Here is a 20,566-nt window from a genome sequence, read left to right as displayed (position 1 = left end):
TTGTTTTGTGTAAAAGACACTTTATTGAACGTACCAGCACTCTGACCTCATCAAGCCTTAGTTCATTTAAGTTACATTTTAAAAACAAGAGTTAGAAAGGTTTAATTTAAGAGCTGCTAGCATTTCAAAAAACAAACTGTACATACATACAGAAACACTGAAATAAATACATCTATGCGTTAGTTTGGCCTCATGTCTGAAAACAATATACTCTATAACATGAAAAAACTTAAATATCGATCTTTAAGTTAATCTGACAGATAAAATACAGTGTTAATGAAAATATATAAAAACAAAGCATATGCCCTAAATAAATAATCCAAACACCCGTGCTTCCATCCAGATGTCATTGTGCATATGGTTAGACCAAGACCGACACCTACTGTTAATACACTACAACAACAGCAGCATAGAAACCAAAGCTTACCACTGGAAAACGCCTGTAAGGATGTGCAACTGAAATCTGAACACTGTACATCTCCTGGATGCTGAATATTAAAGGTCCTTCAATGCAAGCAAGCCACTGCTAGACATTAGCTATAAGCGTTAGCTTGATAAAAACACTGAATTCAAATAAAAATAAAAAAACAGCTAATTTACACATTCGGCGCTGCAGCAATGCACTGGATACAACCATGTTTCAAATCCCCACAGATGGTATAATAGCTCCCAACTCGCACATAAAACGGTACAGGTTACATCGGCTTTTCTCCACTTTAACAAATGCAGCTTTACTGCGGCTGATTACGATATGTAAGACGAGGAATGTAGAATTTTTCTTTTTAAATAACCATAGTGTTTGTTTTAGTTATGGAGACTGAAAAGGCACCATCATAGAAAAATAAATAAAATGAGAGGGACATGCAGAAGGAAACTTTTGTATGCAGAGAGTAACAAAAAAAAAAAAAAACAGGACGACTCGTTCGGTTTAGGAATAGAAGGAAAATAACTCTGTTCTAACCCTGGGGGACTACCGGTATATGGAACATGCAGCATGTGCTTCTGATGTGCCCGGTGTTTTACCCATATTAGTTTTGCACGTCAAACGGAAAGGTTCAGGAATGATTGGATGTGATCGTTCTTAAAAGTAGAGAAGCATCGGTTTAGGTTTTAATGCACATCTTTTCCATCTGGTTTGAATTAAGGGTTTTGTGTCCACAAAGTGACGGTGCGGTCAGCAGAAGATGAGAGGAAGGACAGGTCCTGTGTGTGCCATCGACACTGAATCACCTTGTCGCCATGCTCTCCTACTACAGTCTGGGGCAACGGTTTGGTCAGGTCACCTGCCAAACACATCGGACAGAAATGTTTTGGTTTAAATTTTTCGTTTTTTCCTCACCGAGCGGATAGATTGTATCCAAAGACATACCTTGAAGGTTGGAGACCATGACCTTTGTGTCATAGGAACCGGTGAGCAGGTAGCGTGCTCCGGGGGAAAACCTGACGGACCGCACGTCACTCGTGTGCGGCCGGTACACCTGGACGATCCGACCTCCTCTTATGTCATACAGCATGCATGCGCTGTCTTCCTGTCCTGTCGCTAGGAGACGCCCACTTGGATCGACCGCTACCGAGGCAACAGGACTGCCTGTTCAGTAAAGGAAGAGATGAAATCCTCTTTAAATTCATCAAAGACGGCGGCCATAACAAAAATCCATTCATTTTTGACCGCAGTGCTACATATCATGCTCCGACCACACAGACCTGATCCGTGGAACGCCGTTCCCACCACTCGCACACAGCTGGGCACTCTGAGGTCCCAGAAACGCACCGTCTTATCCTGAGAGCCCGAAGCAATCATCCAGCCTCCCCACGTGTACAGAGACAGGATATGACCTGCAACAGGAAAAACAGCTTTGTTCGTTCTTTGTCCTTCAGACATATAGACAGGTGTACGTGTAGAGGTCGGTCTCCATGGTAACCTGTGTGTCCACTGAGCGCGTGCAGCCCCTGTCCCCTCTGGCAGTCCGTGGTGTAGATGTTACAGTCTCCTGCTCCAGCGCTGATCAGAATGGCCCCTCCACTCTCTGGGCCCTCCATGAAGGCCAGGTCTCTGATGGTACCATCATGCATGCTAAACTCCAAGTCCGGTCCTGGATGAACAGAGAAACAAATCAAAACTTAAAAACTGATCAAGTCTGCGTTTGAGGTGTAATTTCCCACAGAGCTCGGACCTGTGGCGTTGCATGTCTCTGCGCTGAAAGGCAGGACTTTGACGTATTTGTCGTTGGAGCCTGTGGCCAGCAGCTGTCCGCAGTGACTCCAGGCGACGCAGTAGATGGAGCCTTTGTGGTGTTTGTTCCTCTTGAAGCGAACCACCGGCTGCTTAATTGGGCTCGAACCGCTACAGCGAGGGAAACAGGAAGGAGTACAACTATTTAGTTATTATTACGAAATATTATTAATTTATAAAAAAGCGCTTTTTAAGTATTTACTATTTATATTTATTTTATTTATGTCAGTTTCAATCAAATTAAAAAATAAATGTTAACACCAACTCAGTTCACCTCACCATAACCTACCAGGGCTCATTTAAAAACTGACAGTTTTTCAGATTTACTTCCTATAAACCTTTATACAGTTTATAACATGGAAGATAACTGACCCCCAAACTTAATTTTTCTTGTTGGATCATAATCATTTATCTCATTGTCCATTATAAAATGGACATGTCAAATTTAAACAAACATCCATCCATCCATTTTCCATCACGCTTATCCCAAGCGGGGGTCATGATAGGTGTTGGTGCCGCTCTCCAGCTGTCTACAGACGAGAGGCGAGTTGCAACCCTGGACAGGTCACCAGTTCATCACAGGGCAGCAGAGACAAACAACCATTCACGCACACACTCACATAAGGAGAATTAGAGAAGCCAATTAACCTAACAGTCATGTTTTTGTGCTGTGGGAGGGAGCCGGAGTACCCGGAGAGAACCCACGCATGCATAGGGAGAACATGCAAACTCCACGCAGAAAGGAATCGAACTCGGAACCTTCTTGCTGCAAGGCAGCAGTGCTACTCACAGCAACACTGAGCAGTCCCTTAGACAAATTATGCCATTTAAAATAATTATAGATGTAAATAATGATTTTATTTGGAATCAAAACTTTTTTTTTTTTATCTGTGACTGATTACAAACGCTTTAAAAACATTTTTGTTGAATGAACTAATGAAAACCTGTTATCTATGACTCAAAAACCACATCTATCAAAAAGTTTGATAATACAATAAATCAAAGAAAAATATTATCAAAAGGCTTACATTTTTAGATATTTAGCTATGAATCTTTTATAAAAGATAATAAGGACAAAGTACGAAACCTGGTCAGCCAATTAAACCTAATATCCAACATCTGGCTGCACATGATAGGAGATAAAGTTAGTGAGGTAATGTCTTATAGTAAATACTTAAGAAAAATATGTTCTGCTTAGGATTTAGTACAAACATAAGCCCCATTTACACTACTTTTTTTGAAACCGTGACGAGATCGGTCTGACCACAGTAACCGAGACAACTGTTGAGTGTAAATGACACGCAACATTGAACCGGACCGTGCCAGACACAATCGACCCTCGCCAAACCAGTACTACTTCATCAGTAGGGCTCGGCGCGGTTCATTCTGGCTCACAAAAGCTGACTCTGTCAAATAAATTCACCAAAGGCTGCATTCTTCACCTGACTCTCTACAAACAACAAAATATCACAATACCATAGATCGTCACTAGGAGGAGAGAAGCTGTGTTAGCCTGGTGTGTAAATGGCCATAAGGAACCAAGCTCATCAGGGATCAGTTTTCAGATGGTAGTGTAAATGGGGCTATAGCCTAATGACGGTTATTTGTCTACTCATACAGTCTCCAGCACCAAGGCTTTTCTGAATGACCCTACTAGAACATCTGAGCATCTCCATTACACATCAACTAACATACAAAAACAAAACAAGCACCTAGTAGAAGAAAGCTCTTTAGCTATAGCTACGTTACCTCGGGATAAGTTTCTCTGGATAGGCGCAGACTCGCAGTGTTTTAGAGTTGGACCCCACCGCGTACAGAGCACCAGACGGGTGGAAGGCGACGGCTCGGACAGCCTGGGAGTCCTCCAGGGTGTGCACTGGTACAAACAGGCTTTTTGGTTGATCATCCTAAAAATACAGCAATAATATCACATTAGTTTGATGAATATAACGCGTCATGTTGTGCCTGAAAGGCTGTGGGCATTACTTTGGCTTGACTTTAGTGACGCCTCCTTACCTCTTTACTCCGAGATAGAGACCCAGGAGAGTCGCTGGGATGACCTTTCCCTTTCTGACCACTGGAAACAAACAGTAGCGCCTCAGATATATCCTCATTAAGGGGGAAAACAAGCAAATGTGAGTTTAAGAAATCCCACCAACCTTGAGACCACAGGGGACTCATTTGGAGGTGGGACGGTGCGCCCCCCTTCGCCGCGGTGCGGGGTGCTGCTGACCACCCCTCCCCCTCGGCTCCGGTTCTGCTCAGGAGTCACAGATTGGGGGTTGTTGTTCTCCTCTGAGGCGGGCGTGTTCCCATTGCACTGCTGGGTCAGAGATTTCACCTCCTCTCCCAGGTTCTCCATCCCCACATTAAGCTCCTCCAGCTTCTGGATGGACCTGCACAACAGCCACATCAAAAGCTGTTCTCATTCTTTGTGTTTTACTTTGTCTGGAGGTTGTTTATGTTCCAATAGAATAGCGACATCCAGAGAAAAATAAAGCAGAGACGATAAAAGCAAAATAGAGCTCATTATGCGCAGTCACCCTTCTGAATAATGTAGAAGACAAGAGAGACAGGAGATTTAGGGGAGAGGGAGGAGTAGAGGGAAGAATGAACCAAAGAGATTGATTCCTCCTCGAAGAGTTAAAATATATTGATATGTTTTCTTAATTGTGTTTAAATCACTATATTCCAGTAGATCTACTGTAGCATGATCATCGTAGAGTCTCAGTTTGTGACACTGTGCTCATTATTAAGCAGGATTTTAACACAGAGTGAGAGTCCCAGGTGGTGAAGCTGCTCAGGGCAGATGGTGCTGCACAGCCTGCAGTGGGCTGCGCCCTGTGAGGGGAAGCCTCATGGGAACCATTATTTCTAGGACCTTAACATGTCAGCTTCATGTTTTCTGACAGCTGCTCCTCTTTTCTTTGATCGTACTGAGAGCCACACCATAATCAAAGCAGCTCCCCCAAACAAGCCAACCTGAGCAGAGCCGACCCAGAATACCCTGATTGTTCACACTCCTAAAAACTACACAGAGGGAGTTGACTGGGATTTTATTAAACAGACAAACACAAATAATAGTGAAAAAGATATATGGACTTTTATGTCCATTGGAGGTCCTATGTGGAAATATCTCCAACAACTTTACTTCACCGTATTTGATCACAGTAGCCGAAAAAAGACAAAACGCTTTAGCCTTACGTGTTTATCTGAACACGTACTGTAAGGTTATTGTTGGAGACTGTTGCTGGTTTAAAAAGCTCTGAAAAGACAATCTAAAGGTCCCCAATTAATGCTAAAAATAATCCTGTGATCCCAAATCATTGAACATTATGCTGTGATATATGTTGATATGGAATTATTGTCCAACCAAAAAAAAAAACGTCAACTAAAATGCTATGGTTCATTCTTTAAAAAGAATCTGTGGTAATAGTTTTATAAATCTTGTAAACCTGCACCTCAGCTCATAACATGCAACTCCACAAAGAGCACAAATCTACCTACAGAGGAACTTTTTGCTCCTTAGCCGTCTTTAAAGGCATAGTAGAGGATGTTCTTTTTCTGAGTTCGTGATTTAACCCCTTTTGCGTTGTGGCCTGGAATAAACATAGCACAGACAACGCTTCAAAATTAAAAATGTCTGCATCATACCTGGGACAAGTTCACTGCGACACACTGCTGCGGGAGTATGACCAGCCCTTAAGGCCTCCATAAATGTGTTGTGCGCGCTAACCGCTGCGCCACCTGCATGCCCCGCAAACAGCATCTTTTAAAAAGAGCGTGCACAAGGTGCAAGTGCATTTTTTTATTTCTTTTTATTTGAGAGGGCGGGTCTTTTTTAAAACATTTCACGAAAATCCTCCACAATACCTTTAGAGGTTGCACAAGACTTCCCTCTGGGAGAAACGGACTAAAAAGCTGCTGATAGTGGTTTGCAGGGTGGTGATGCTCCTGCGGTGTCTGTACCTGTTCAGGAACTTCTCTGTGAGGCTGTGCTGCATGTCACTGGGTGGGGGGTCCTGCTGGACCCCTCCCTCCAGAAGCATCTGCTGGTACATTTGCCTCTGCTGCTGCTTCTGTTCCAGATGTTGTTGCACCCGAAGTCGCTGCCGGTAGTACTCCTCATACTTCTCCGTTGAGTCGTGTAACTGAGGACACCACACATGATAACTATCATTATTTATCTTAGAAGCATAAGCTGTTGAATCATTGAACATTTTAGGTCAAATGTCCACAGATCACTACTTTTATAAAACATCAGGCAAGCTGTAAATTTCAGACTTAATGTATTCAAACTCTTCTTATCCAATCTGAGCAGTATTCATCTGGTTGACTATCATTGGTTGACTAACTGATCACATACAGGAGATCTGAGAGACCGAGGGTAAAGAGTTGTGTGTTCGCTGCAAAAAACAGAAGATTTAAGAAAATTTGGTGGAAAAAAACTAATACGACTCTTTAGCTAATATCTGTTTTGATAGTGAATTAACTTAGATTAGCTCTGTTTAAAAAGATCCTTAACACAGACTAATAAAATATGGAACGTATAGTAAAACACTAAACATGGACTCTTTCAGGGCAGCGCCTTATTTTCTGTTTGGAATAAAGTGGAAACTCCATATTGTCTCTCTATACTTGTCCAAACCTGAAAATGACAAAGTAAATGTCATACTTTTTCACAAAACTCCAGACGGGGCAGATCATTTTCAAATGGCTCGGGCTGATTCTCTATTCCTCAAAGGCTTCATTGTAAGAAACCCTTCACCTCTCCTCTCAGCTCAGGTATAAAAGGAGGAAAGAGGAGGAAACAGGGAGCTGAGGACAGGTCACTTCCCCGCTCCGCTGTCTGCTTCCTGCCCTGACAATCCGCTGGGAACAGATCTGCTGATCTGTTTTGGGGCGAGGCCAGACCCTGGCTTTGAGCCAGCCTTAGAAAGCCAGACAGAGAGAGCAGGGATGTGACACAAAAACCTTAGAGGCTCCTGGTGACGGCCTGCATAAGAATCTGTCAATTTGACAGTGAATTTATCTCACTGTATTTTATTTTCATATGAAATTATAATTCAGGACTTTTTAAAAAAAATGGCTGGAAACAGGAAAAATAAAGCAGATAAACAAAATAGTTTTAAACACCTAATTCAGATCTGGGCAAGAATACAGATGACCATATATATAGCTTGGCGACCCGGTCACTCATCCCTACTGGCCTCCATCTAAAGGACCCCAGTCCTTCCAGCCCCCACTGTTCTGCAGCCTCATTACTCACAGGTTAAAGGGGCTAAAGATTGTTATTTGAAGTCTAAAAGATGGTATACATTTGTGGCTTAAGGAGGTTTCTTAAATTTTTCAACATTTAGTTTTCACACACATTCAATAATTATTAATAACTTAACTTTATTGATCTCAGATCAGAGAAATTTACCTCTGCATTTAACCAATCCCCTTGGGAGCAATGGGCTGCCATCATGGGGCGCAAGGGGAACATTTGGGGGGTAAGGGTGCTTAGAGAACCACAGTGGCAATCTGTGGGAGTGGGTTTCAAACTCACAACCTCAGGATTCCAATCCCTATGCCTTAACCACTAGGTCTTACTCCCCACTAAATTAAAAGCAGATACATGCGCTCTTATGATAAAAATAGACTGTCTCAGTCACACCATTCCTCTGAGTCAGCTTCAGTAACACTAATTTAGATCCAGTTAGACGAAGCAGAACAGATAACCTCGCTACAAGCAGAACTCATCCATGAAATAAGTATAAAAACATTCATCAGCAGCATTTTAATCAGGGATATCATCACCTCATTCCTGTCAGCAGAGCCGACTGTCGGTGCTTCCTCGCCTGGCGCAGAGGCAGGCCGCATGTTCTGAGCTCCACCAGAGCTCAACATCTTATCTACAGGCGTGTCAGTTCTGGATCTACAAAAAAAATAAATAAATAAATAAATACAGCAGCATTAAAACGCCTGCTAAAACACAGAATAATCCAAATAAAAACAAGAAAAATGCATCTTTCTCTGAAGCAATAACAGATTTTGGCAGCAATAGACAGTTCAAAAAAAGCTAAGACTGAAATAATGATTAAACTGATTAAATATATATTGTGCGTTTAAGCTGAACCAGCTAATACTATTAACAGATTAATATTCAACAATTGATATCATGTTTGCTTCCTTATGATTCCCAACAGTAAAATCAGCTCAACAAGGGACTGAGAAGATCTCTAAATGCATTTCTTAAAATCAAAACCTTTTTTATTCTTCTTCTGCTCATAATCTAACAGCTAATTTTCTTTAACCGCTGCATCTAATGACACATTTAGAATGGGAGCATTAACTTTATCATCGCTGTGCAAAGTCACCTCAGTGAGGCGAAAGCTGCAGGACCCCAGGAGGTGGGTACAGATGAAGAAATGTACATCGGCTTAGTGTTTGAGGACTTAGAGTGGACACAGAGGTTTAGCATTAGGCTTTAAGCTTTTGTGTAGGTGGTCACTAAGAATTCAAACCAACAGCAGATGGTACATTTGCTTTGAGGCGATAGAGAGAGCTGGTGGCCTTACACAGCTGTGATGTAAAAAACATGATTTTACAATATTTTCTAAACAAACATAAAACCGTAATATTCATTGTGCATTAGCTATTAGCACAATTAGCATGATTCTCATTACAGAGTCTCTCTGTGTTCCTGGTCAGGTAAGTAGAGTCTTATTGTAACTGTAAGGACGTGGTTCTCGCCAGAGCATGCGGTTTGCACAATGTCCCTACTGCACCGTTTACATTTTGATCACTGCTGCAATTTATATAAATATAAATGGAAATGTTCAAATTTAACTGCTAAGCTACTGCTCATTAGCTGTGGTAAAGCTGTATCTAACAAAATTTACTTTTGTATACGCTCTTTGTAAAGAAAATGACAATAAAGTTCGTCTAAGTATTTCAGCATAGTGGGCCGTTACACTTAAAAAAAGGCATGCTCAGACTTACTCTAAAAATCAGGCCAATTCTTTTTAGCATAAAGCATCTGGGCTTTCTACTCCGGCGCATTTCAGCAAAGACATCAGTCAGGCTGAAATATTTAGAATTACAATGGAATCTCGCCAGTACCTGATACTACTGGCCACGGAAACTGTTTTAAAAAACATTTACCTCTTTAATTGCACATATAAAAGAGAATAGTGCAGTGAAAACATGAACTCTGCGCCGTTAAGACTTGTCTGTTTATCGAGGAAGGTGAGCACGCTACAGCAGTAAGCAATGTTTTTAAAAAAATGTAATAATAATCCCCTGCTAATAAAAATATTCTGTTAATAACCCTGGATATTTGCATATATACACATCTTTTTCCTTAAAGGACAGCTGGACTCGCTTAAAACGCTTAAAATAAAGCAACTTTGCTTTGTTGCGTAATTTGCTGGAAATGCCAATATGCCTCCATAGAGAAGATCATTTTTCTTTTCTTAAAGTTGCTAAAAGCAAATCTGTAATCAATCGTTTCATCTCAACACCTGTGCGATGCCAAAAATGCCTAATTTGGAGTCATCTTTCTTCGATAGCAACCTCTTCACCGAAGAGTGTTAATGTGACCCTTTACAGACTTGCTAGGGTGTTTTCAAGGCCTGGAAAGTGATTGAATCCCCTGAAATGCTCTTACGTTTCTGGGGACTCCTCAAAGATGCTGTGGCATTCAGAGCTTTCCATCATGAGGCTCCTGCTCAGATTCTGTCCACCTACTCCTGGATAGTGGAAGTTTGCAAACGAGTGAGACATTGGAGAGACCCCTTTTCCTGGCACTATGTCCCCGCCGCTCGCCCTTTTATCCTGGCCTGACAAACCATAGGACAGCCCGTCTAGCGCTGGGTTCAATGACCGGGACATGTAGGTGTCTGCAGACTGAGGTCGACGAAGGGGAGAGGAAGGGTACGGGGAGAGCTTGCTGATGAGCGGCGTAAGGAGGTCGGCGTAACCGGTCTTAGCCGGCTTGACCAAGCGGTCGACGTGGATATTAAGCTGCTTTTGTTCGAAGGCGCAGGTGAAAACGCTGTGGGAGAGGTTCTGCATCCAGGAGAGCAGCGACAGGTCCAGATCATCGCAGCCGTTACCACACAGCATGTCCACACCCAGAAGGACCTCGCTCTCGGTTATCTCCTCTCCCGTCGCCTTGCTCTGCAGACGAAAACACGGTTAAGTTTATCACCAGACACATTTACACAAACAGACCAGCTCAGTGTGTCTTCAGTAGCTCACACCTGACAGAACTCCACACAGCATTCATACAGAACTCCTTTAAGAAGCAGCTGAAAAAGTCGATCCCCGCTGGCCTTAAAACCAGCCTCGCTCAGTTTCCTGTCTGCAGGGATAAACTCTGCCACCATGTTGCAGGCCTCCTCAAAGCACTGCACCCTGGCTGTGCTGGGATTCCAGTCCTGATGGGGGAAAATGGCACATCGAGGCATCCAGGGTCAAACATTAACAAAAACAATCAGGAAAAACAGTCAGACTGTTATCTTCACCCCAAAGAAACATCTGTACAAGACCTTTATCCCCATTAAGCAGCAAACAAAGAAAAACAGTGACTAAGCTGTGAATATAAAAGCTAAAACTCTCACTTTGAACTCAGCGTGGTTGGTGAGTCGAGGCAATGTCAGCAGCAAGCACAGTTTGCTGTAGTCGTCTTTGGATGGGCAGAACTCTTCCAGAGCGTGGAGACACTTCACGGCTTCCTGCATGGTGAACTCTAGCTAAAAATCAGAAAATACACACCATTCAGCAGAAAGAGAGGACATGAAACCACAGTCTTCAGGTTCCCTTTAGACGTAAATTTGATGCAAAAAGCTGACTTTTACATTCAACCAACTGCTAACATTTGTTTCTGTAACATTATTTGACCTTTGATTCTTTTATGAGAGTGGTCTTTGGAAGAATAAGGCCAACAGCATCACAGATCTTTTACACATTTTCATCTATTGTTTAAATGAAAAGAACTTGGTAATATTCAAGATCTCAATCATAAAATAGATCAACAGCTACGAGAAATGAGCCATAAAATCATAAATCTATCATTTGTCAGTGCTCATTAACTTTAAAACCAGTAAAATAATACTTTTTTTATTTTATCAGAACTGTTAGGGCTAACAATATGTTGTTTTGTTATAATTATTTCTACAGAATAAACATACACAGATTAAAGGTTGAAATGCCTCTAATATTTTAGATATCCGATTATGCTACTGTAACAACAGATTGCTTTACATATCATTAGAAGTGGTACCAGTAAATGTCTAAGGTTCTATAAAACATCATATGTAGACTTGGACTTACATGCTGCGGCTCTTCTTCTGCTGACATGGCATTATTTACACACAGAGCCTCCAGAAACTTCTGCTTCAGGACGATGTAGCGAAATCTGTGGAGTTAAACATGAATTATAATAGCCAACGGCTGTATTTATTATGTTTTAAATAAAAAAAGGGTAAATTATTTAGTGCAGGAACTTTTTTGGTTCCTACCTTTTCCTGTCAAACTTATCCATACACTCAAGGGGCTGAATGAACTGGAGGACCTCATCCCACTGGCCGTCAAGGATCAGCTGCCTGAAAAAAATCCAACATTGACTACTCACATTTAGCTCCAAAATATGGCGGCTGATTTAAAATTAATCTCTAATAATCTCAAATATGTGACCAGTCACGACATATAATGCTATATTTGAATGTTTTGTGCAAATAGTGAATAGTGGATCTCCATTGTGTAAAGTGAAATAGATTTTATTTTACTTTTGGCTGCACATTTCACAGCTACAGATACCTCATACTTTTACTTAATAAATGAATCTGATACATTTACTTTGACGTTTGTAAATCCTTGGCAAGAATATAAAGTAGTAATTCCTCCACCATTGGCTAAAATTATTAGCATTACATTTTATCAAAGAATGCTGACAAGCAGGTTTAGGTGGGTAATAGCTGACGCACATGTTCTTAGAATGAACACAAAACAAAAAAACTATAATGTATGGAAACTGACCCCATAAGAAAGAGAAACGTATTTTATCAAGGTCTTACTGCCTACAATGAAGTAATCAGTCTTCATTGTAGGTTCTGATCTTTTCAGTGGAAGTAATCATCTCTAACCTGATAAACCAAACTAAATGCAAGAATAAATGTGTAATTTAGTCTGGCCCTGATGAATGAGACATCGGAAGATTGTTGATGAGAACAACCCGTTGTTTTTCAAACCATGTCTGTGCCTATTGGCCAACGCTCTGACCAATGAGCGCAACTGACTGTGACGTAGTAAGCGTGACAGAAAGCTCGTGGGGGAATCTAAACGAACAGTCTGTTGGTAAAACAGCGAATACAGCCTTTTTAAAAAATGAATGAGCATGGAGCCTCTTCCTGCTCATGTTGCAACAAAAACCCCAAGTCTAATCCTTCTAAAACTGATTCCAAAGCTGAGTCAAACGAGAACTGTTCAATAGTTGTTGCCATCTTTCTTGTTGTGCTTTCTCCAGTGTCGTGCAGCTTTGCCGTCCCACCCTCAAAACCCCTTCCACTTTGCATCCAAAAACTCAAAACACATCTATGCGTTCTGATTGGCCCGCCAGCTGTAGGACCTGGGGTACTGATCGAGGCTAGACCACCTGCAGGCTAAAATGATTTTTGCTGCTGGGGGGTGGGGCTAATTTACTAGGCTAAATCATCTCCGAAGTTTTCACTGTGCATCTATTTACCTCTAAATGTCAAAAAATTTGCATATCAATCTTTGTAGCATCCATCTTCAGTTGATATTACTACATCAGTCATTTTTGCTACCTTATATCAACCACTTTGCCACGAGGGGGAAGGAGGGGGAAATAACAAAGGAAACAGAGGACAGCTTACAAACAGACGATGATACACTATATTGCCAAAAGTATTTGCTCACCCATCCAAATTATTGGAATCAGGTGTTCCAATCACTTCCATGGCCACAGGTGTATAAATTCAAGCACCTAGGCATGCAGACTGTTTTTACAAACATTTGTGAAAGAATGGGTCGCTCTCAGGAGCTCAGTGAATTCCAGCGTGGAACTGTGATAGGATGCCACCTGTGCAACAAATCCAGTCGTGAAATTTCCTCGCTCCTAAATATTCCACAGTCAACTGTCAGCTGTATTATAAGAAAATGGAAGTGTTTGGGAACGACAGCAACTCAGCCACGAAGAGGTAGGCCACGTAAACTGACGGAGCGGGGTCAGCGGATGCTGACGCGCATAGTGCGAAGAGGTCGCCAACTTTCTGCAGAGTCAATCACTACAGACCTCCAAACTTCATGTGGCCTTCAGATTAGCTCAAGAACAGTGCGCAGAGAGCTTCATGGAATGGGTTTCCATGGTCGAGCAGCTGCATCCAAGCCATACATCACCAAGTGCAATGCAAAGCGTCGGATGCGGTGGTGTAAAGCACGCCGCCACTGGACTCTAGAGCAGTGGAGACGCGTTCTCTGGAGTGACGAATCGCGCTTCTCCATCTGGCAATCTGATGGACGGGTCTGGGTTTGGCGGTTGCCAGGAGAACGGTACTTGTCTGACTGCATTGTGCCAAGTGTAAAGTTTGGTGGAGGGGGGATTATGGTGTGAGGTTGTTTTTCAGGAGCTGGGCTTGGCCCCTTAGTTCCAGTGAAAGGAACTCTGAATGCTTCAGCATACCAAGACATTTTGGACAATTCCATGCTCCCAACTTTGTGGGAACAGTTTGGAGCTGGCCCCTTCCTCTTCCAACATGACTGTGCACCAGTGCACAAAGCAAGGTCCATAAAGACATGGATGACAGAGTCTGGTGTGGATGAACTTGACTGGCCTGCACAGAGTCCTGACCTCAACCCGATAGAACACCTTTGGGATGAATTAGAGCGGAGACTGAGAGCCAGGCCTTCTCGTCCAACATCAGTGTGCGACCTCACAAATGCGCTTCTGGAAGAATGGTCAAAAATTCCCATAAACACACTCCTAAACCTTGTGGACAGCCTTCCCAGAAGAGTTGAAGCTGTTCTAGCTGCAAAGGGTGGACCGACGTCATATTGAACCCTATGGATTAGGAACGGGATGTCACTTAAGCTCATATGTGAGTCAAGGCAGGTGAGCAAATACTTTTGGCAATATAGTGTATATTGCATATGAGGAAATCTCTTTATTCTAAAATGTTAACTTTTAAATATAGCAATATTGCTTTCTCAAACACAGAAAGGCTTCTTCATGACTTAAAATAGCAAAAAAGCGAAAATCACCAAATTTGAAAAAAAATAAATAAATAAATAAATTATAATTTTTTTTCTTTTTTCATTTTGCTCGAGAGTCGTCCGGGAGACATGTGTCCCAGGATTCCATGACGGGTCACATATACTGTCATTATAAGATAAATACAATTAAAATGAATTAAAAGATAATTCAATAAAAGGTTGATAATAAATGGCCGTTGGACTCAGAAATCTGATGAACCATAAACATTTCAGGTGAGAGTGAGAAACTACCTGAGGAACAACATGTCGTCTGAGTAGAGTCCATTGATGACGCCGCTCTCTTTTTCCAAAGCCAACATGCTGATGTGCAGCTTCCTGGAGTGGAGAAAGTCCAGGATCACCTTGATGATCTCCACCTCCTTCACATTTATGGTTTCTTCAGCCGTCATGGTGATCGACGCAGAGGAAAGGAGCAGGAAAGCTAAACATGAAAGACAAGAGAAGCAAGCAACCATGTTAGGCTATAGACATCAGCCTGAACCCACTGCAGCAGGCTGGGGAAATAAGCAAGAAAACAGAAGACTCATTAAAGTTGCATCTTATTCATTGACTTTTATTATCTGTTGTGTCACTTTAGTAATCTTATTTTTAAAACATTATTGAAGCATAAACAGCCAGACCCCAAAGACTATCACACAGCACTGTAAAAGTTTAACTAAATTATAGGATTGTAGGTAATGATTATTTTGCCATAAATTAGTGATTATTTTTTCAATTAATCGATTAATAATCTGATAGCAAGAGGTTCCTTAAAGAAGATTTTTTACAGAATTTAACCAGGTGGAACTAAAACTTCTCACTTCAGGAGTTCTGGATAGAGCAGAATGACAGACGAAAAAATTTTTTATCGAAAAAGGAAACATTTTAAATATTTTTTTTACAGTTTTGGTATAATTATTACCCTGAGTGGGTTGCTCCTTTAGCTAAACACATGTTATACAGTCTGTATTCTCCAGTTAACGATTAACTGCTGTTTACTAAATTAACCGCTGATTATTTCAATTATTGATTACTCATGATTAATCTGAATAATTGTTTCAGACCTATTAAATAAAAATTTCTAAATATGGTACAAAAAGTTAGCAGCAGGGCACACGGCATACATTACTCCCTGAAAACAGAAGATTAGTTTCATTTCTAAAACTGACAGAACCATGATACTTCAGTTCTGCATAAAGCATATTCAATATGCAGGATTTCAGGCCATTGTTTCTTATAAATCCAGGTCATATAGCATTTATTATGGTTTCCGACATGGTTTTCAAGCTTGAATATTTCTAGTGGACCAACTGATGCTGCTTGTGCTTCAGATTTATGGTACAATAAACAGCAAGTACAAAAGCTCCCGTTTGGAATTTAATATGTACACTTAATTGCGTTCATTTTTATTTCTACATGTTAAAATGTTTTTAATTATCCAATTTAATGCATTTAAAGTCAAAGCCTTAATAACAAAATAATTAAAACAAATTTCCAGGAAATTCTGAACAGACTTTTAAATGGATATAAAAAGCAGGTGTCAATGTGGTAAAAACAAACTTCCAAATGATTTCAAACATGAAGAAGCAAAATAAATCAAACTTTCCAAATCAACCATTATGTAAAAAAAAAAAAAAGAAAAAAAAAAAAAAAAAGTGTTTTTTGTAAAACAGATCTTTTTGGGTGGATGGTTCTTGACTTTTGTTGAATCATGACCACTGACTCTAACCAAGGCCTGCGGTGCTTTAAACATTTGTAAACAGCTTCAGCTGTTCTCTCCTGAATGAGTCAGCAATACTATCAGTGTAATGTTGGAAAGCGGGGCAGTGCTGTGAAGGTTCACCACCGTTATAGAACAGCTTTCCTGTACAGACCTAAACACATTAGACCTACAAAGTCTCTCATCTACAGCTAAATTACCTTTGGACACCTTATTATTTATACATATGTTTTGCCATTTTTATTGCAGATTTTTTATGGTAAAACTGGTTTAACCCAAACTGCTACTATGCATTACTTCATATATCATTGTTTAGTAGAACAACCCTAAATTTAATTGAAAATAACAAAAAAAATTAAATAAAATAGAGACACAGTAGTTTAACTTAAACTCCTGTTACATATAAATCCCCAAAAAGTGCATCTGGACAGTGGCTGTCTCCATCAAGGCAGTTAATGCTTTAGATCAGGCATGTCAGTCCTCGAAGGCTGTTGTCCTGCAGGTTTTCTAGGTTTCCCTGCTTTAGCACAGCTGATTCCAATGAATGTGGTTCTGTAAAAGGCTGTTAATCAGCAATCAATGAAAATCAGCTGTGCGAGTGCATGAAAACCTCTAAATCCTGCAGGACAGTGGCCATTAAGAACAGATTTTGAGCATACCTGCTTTAGATAGTAACCCACATTTCATCTCACAGCTGGTGTTTCTCAATCTAGAAAACAGTGGCTGTAATTAGGTAAATTTAGCAATTCATTTTAAAATAATGGTGCATCAGAGTATGCTTACATGTGGGTCATTTATGACAAGATGATGTCATTTTAATTACTTTACATTCAACTTTTATTCTTCCCAAATTTTTTTCATGGTCTGCCCATATAAAGGCCTACATGGATAAATCTGGCATGTTTACACGACCTACTGAGGAAATCATGCTGATTAGTGTTCATTGTGTCCCTGTTAATCACAGAGATCGAGATGGGAGATACTCGAGTCCAGCAGAACAATAGCAGTAGCTCATACGAGGCATAAGCTTTAGGACTATATATGAAGAACAATACAATGTTTGCTCATGTATAATGGTGAAGAGAAAGAAAACTGAAGTTCAAACCAACTTTGCAGGTCAACAGAAACTTGACAGCAATAGCTTTATCCCCCTCATTACAACAGCCCAACAGTGAAGCACAGGGAAAGCTGCATCATGCTGTGGGCATCACTTTCTTCAGCATGAAGAGAACCTGCAAGAGGCTGAAAAAGACTGATAGAGGCTCACTTTCTAGAAAGACAATGACTAGCATAGAGAGAGAAAGAGAGCTGCAAAAAGAATGGTACGAATCAAAACCTATTTATGGGTTAGAACCGCTCAGTCCAACAGTAGTTCTATTTAAAAAAGATGAATAATGGATTCATGCATGGGCGTAGGTTTGCATAGAGACCATAGGGACATGTCCCTACCAACATTTTGGACTGACCTATTTGTCCCTACCAACAATTACATGTGAATAACATGTTTATAATTTACAATACAGCATTGTTGCAGCAGTAGATGAGTTCTGGATGGAGAATATTGACAGACAAAAACATGTTTTATCTAAAATGCAAAATTTTTGTTAATTTTTTTACAATTTTGGTATAATTCCTGCTCTAAGTGGGTCGCTCTGTGAGCTAAAGACATGTTTTAGAGTCTCTATACTCCAGTTAACGATTAATTGATTACTAAATTTGTTGACATTATTTCAATAATTGATTAATCCAATGAATTGTTTCAGCCCTAAATAAAATACATGGAATGGGTAAAACAGAGTAACTACATCCTAGATGTACAACTTGTAGAGTGAGGTTAATATATTAAACGCTCAGTGGTAGTTACTCTTCTAGTACCAGGGCACATAAATACAATACATTTATATGGCGTCCCTTGAATCTATTATTTTGCTTTTTTCATGATACAAAGAACATTTAAAAGAGTGGGTTTTACCTCTATTTAGCTCTGCACAATTCTATATCTTTAAAATAAAATAAAAAACTACAAATCAACATAGACATATTTGGACTATATTCTGTTAAATAGGCACAGATTTAGTGGACAAAAGTCTTAATTCCTCATTCATCAGAGCCAGTTAATCTTCAGTCATTGATAAACAGCATCTAGTGAGTGTAGTGCTTATAAGTTATGTATAAATGTAGCAAGAAATGCTGCTTTTCTATTTAAACGAAATACACCCTTATTTCCTGTCAAGCATAAAAAACAAGCATGCATATTTTTGCATAGGACCAATGACATCAGACCAACAGTGTCCCTGATTTCAACCAAAGCTGAAATTAAACTTGGATTCATGGACCTTATATTTAAGGTCTGTGGGTTATTTTATATTTTTTTGCAATTTTCCTCCCACATAAAATCTATGAATTTTGTGTCGATTAATCAAAATGAAGAAAATACATAATAGATTTTGGTTTTGTAATAAAATAATTTTAGAAAAAACCCAAACAAGTCTAAGGGGTGTAATCCCTTTCCACGTGTCTGTGTAAAATCAAAACAACAAATCGGAGCAAATCTATTTTGCATAAATCTGTGAGTTTATCCTATCTGTATGAAACACCAGAGCTGCTCTATATCCAAGCTGTTTGACAGCTCAGGTAAATAAATGCTTATTTTAGTGGCACCAAAAACTTGTTTAATCTGGATACTTGTTGCTTTGCTATTTCAACGAAACTTTGGTAGGTAAATATTTAAAGATATTTCCATAACATGGTGTAAAATGAAGCAGAGCCCCAGAGAAAGCTGTGAGCTGTCAGTCAGAAAGCCTGCAGCTGATGGAGCAGCAGCTCTGCTAAGCTAGCCTCAGACATGGTTAGCCAATAACGAGCATTAAGCCACAAAGTCAAACAGCATAAGAAGCTTAAGCTGCTTGTTATCTCCATATATGCGCTGAATTTAGCCGCAGGATTAGAGCGGAACCGCCAAACAGCTAGTTAGTGTCAGGGCTCCTAGAAAGCTGCCTAATTTAAGCAGCGGTAGGAGGAGAGCTAGCCAGGGCCGAGGAGGAGAGAGGCAGCATCCGTTAGTTAGTTAGTTAGTTAGTTGGTTAGCTGGGCGCGCGCGGGGTGACTCAACACTAACCTGCTTCTACAGAAACATGGGAAGGAAAAACGAAGACCCCCGGTGTGTTTCCGCGCTGTTCACAGGCGGTGTCACGGTGGTCCTGCTCGGTAGTCCTCCGTGTCTGTATCCTCTTTCTCCGCCGCGGCTGCGCTCACTGACTGCGGTCCTCGGAGCCGCCCTGCCCAGCCTGCTGCTGCCTGCAGAGCACCGCCTCCATCCGTCCTCCACACCTTCATGAGCATGAGGAGCTTCTTTTTTTCTCTGTGAGCAGAGAAAGGAATAAATATTCATGAGTTAGATTTAAATACACATATGTGTATGAAAGATTTCAGCTGAGGGGGGCCCTTTGCGTTTCACTCAATAAAACACAACATGAAGAGTTCTTATAACAAACAAAATCATAACTGAAAAGAAGCAAAATTGAGTAAAACATATTTGCCACTATTCGTTTAAACAAGAAGAAGTTGTCACCCATACACAAGATAACAAAGGATTTTTACAAATACAGAAAACAGTTTATCAGTTGTCATATCGCTTCATCATCAAAAGTTTCAGGTTTCTTTTAAACAGGGGCGTAGCTAGATGGGGGGCCAGGGGTGGCCATGGCCACCCTTAGCCAATTATTTGCCACCCCTTCCAATTATTTGCCACCCCATCCCTAACCCTTCTAATACAGACAGAGGCTCTGTTCGAATTCATGGGCCGCGTTTCCAAAGATGTGGTCTACCTGGACTGGATCCTTCAAAGTCCTTGAAAATAAGGAGACCGGAAGAATTCAAACAGGTATGCTTCGTCGGGTTTTACCGCTGAAGGCTATGTGACGGTCGACACACAAAGGAGGAAAATAATAAATACCAAACTTTTCGAAACTGCTGTTTTTTTGTTTGTTTGTTTGTTTTTGGTTTTTTCTATTGTAAGGTGAAAAAATACTACAATCACAAGAATCCAGAGCAGAATAAAGGTGCCAACCACCGGGAGCATGAACTAATAAAAGCAAATGTAATAATATAAACCTTAGTCAGTTAAATAACATGCTACTGTCATTTTGCACTTCTCTAATGTTGTTGCTATTTTCAAAATACTTTACGGTATTCTATTGTTTATATTTTAATGCTTCCCTATTATGTTATTCTTATACATTGTTTTAAGGTCCACATTTGTGTGACCATTTTCAATAATCTTTCTGCTGCAGTAAATTTGCCCATTGTGGGACAATAAAGAGATATTCTATTTTATTCTATAAAAGGGGTAGAAA

At 40.5% G+C, this 20,566-nt stretch overlaps 1 protein-coding gene across 1 annotated transcript; it reads right to left on the bottom strand.

Moving 5' to 3' along the window:
* On the bottom strand, positions 1-19,518 carry wdr47a (WD repeat domain 47a). The gene is made up of 17 exons (XM_038269758.1): positions 19,330-19,518; positions 14,744-14,933; positions 11,743-11,826; positions 11,555-11,639; positions 10,843-10,974; positions 10,483-10,659; positions 9,888-10,399; positions 8,036-8,153; positions 6,203-6,384; positions 4,393-4,629; positions 4,250-4,310; positions 3,983-4,140; positions 2,175-2,344; positions 1,923-2,093; positions 1,705-1,836; positions 1,370-1,588; positions 1-1,283 (listed from the first exon to the last, which is right to left on the bottom strand). Exons 2-17 carry the CDS (start codon positions 14,899-14,901, stop codon positions 1,141-1,143), a joined length of 2,739 nt encoding a protein of 912 aa, XP_038125686.1. The 5' UTR covers positions 14,902-14,933; positions 19,330-19,518; the 3' UTR covers positions 1-1,140.
* Positions 19,519-20,566: the final 1,048 nt, after the last annotated feature.

This window comes from Cyprinodon tularosa, unplaced genomic scaffold, assembly GCF_016077235.1.
Source record: "Cyprinodon tularosa strain WSP-4 unplaced genomic scaffold, ASM1607723v1 ctg12, whole genome shotgun sequence".
In the NCBI taxonomy this organism is placed as follows: domain Eukaryota; kingdom Metazoa; phylum Chordata; class Actinopteri; order Cyprinodontiformes; family Cyprinodontidae; genus Cyprinodon; species Cyprinodon tularosa.
This window is presented reverse-complemented; position numbering and strand designations above follow the sequence as displayed.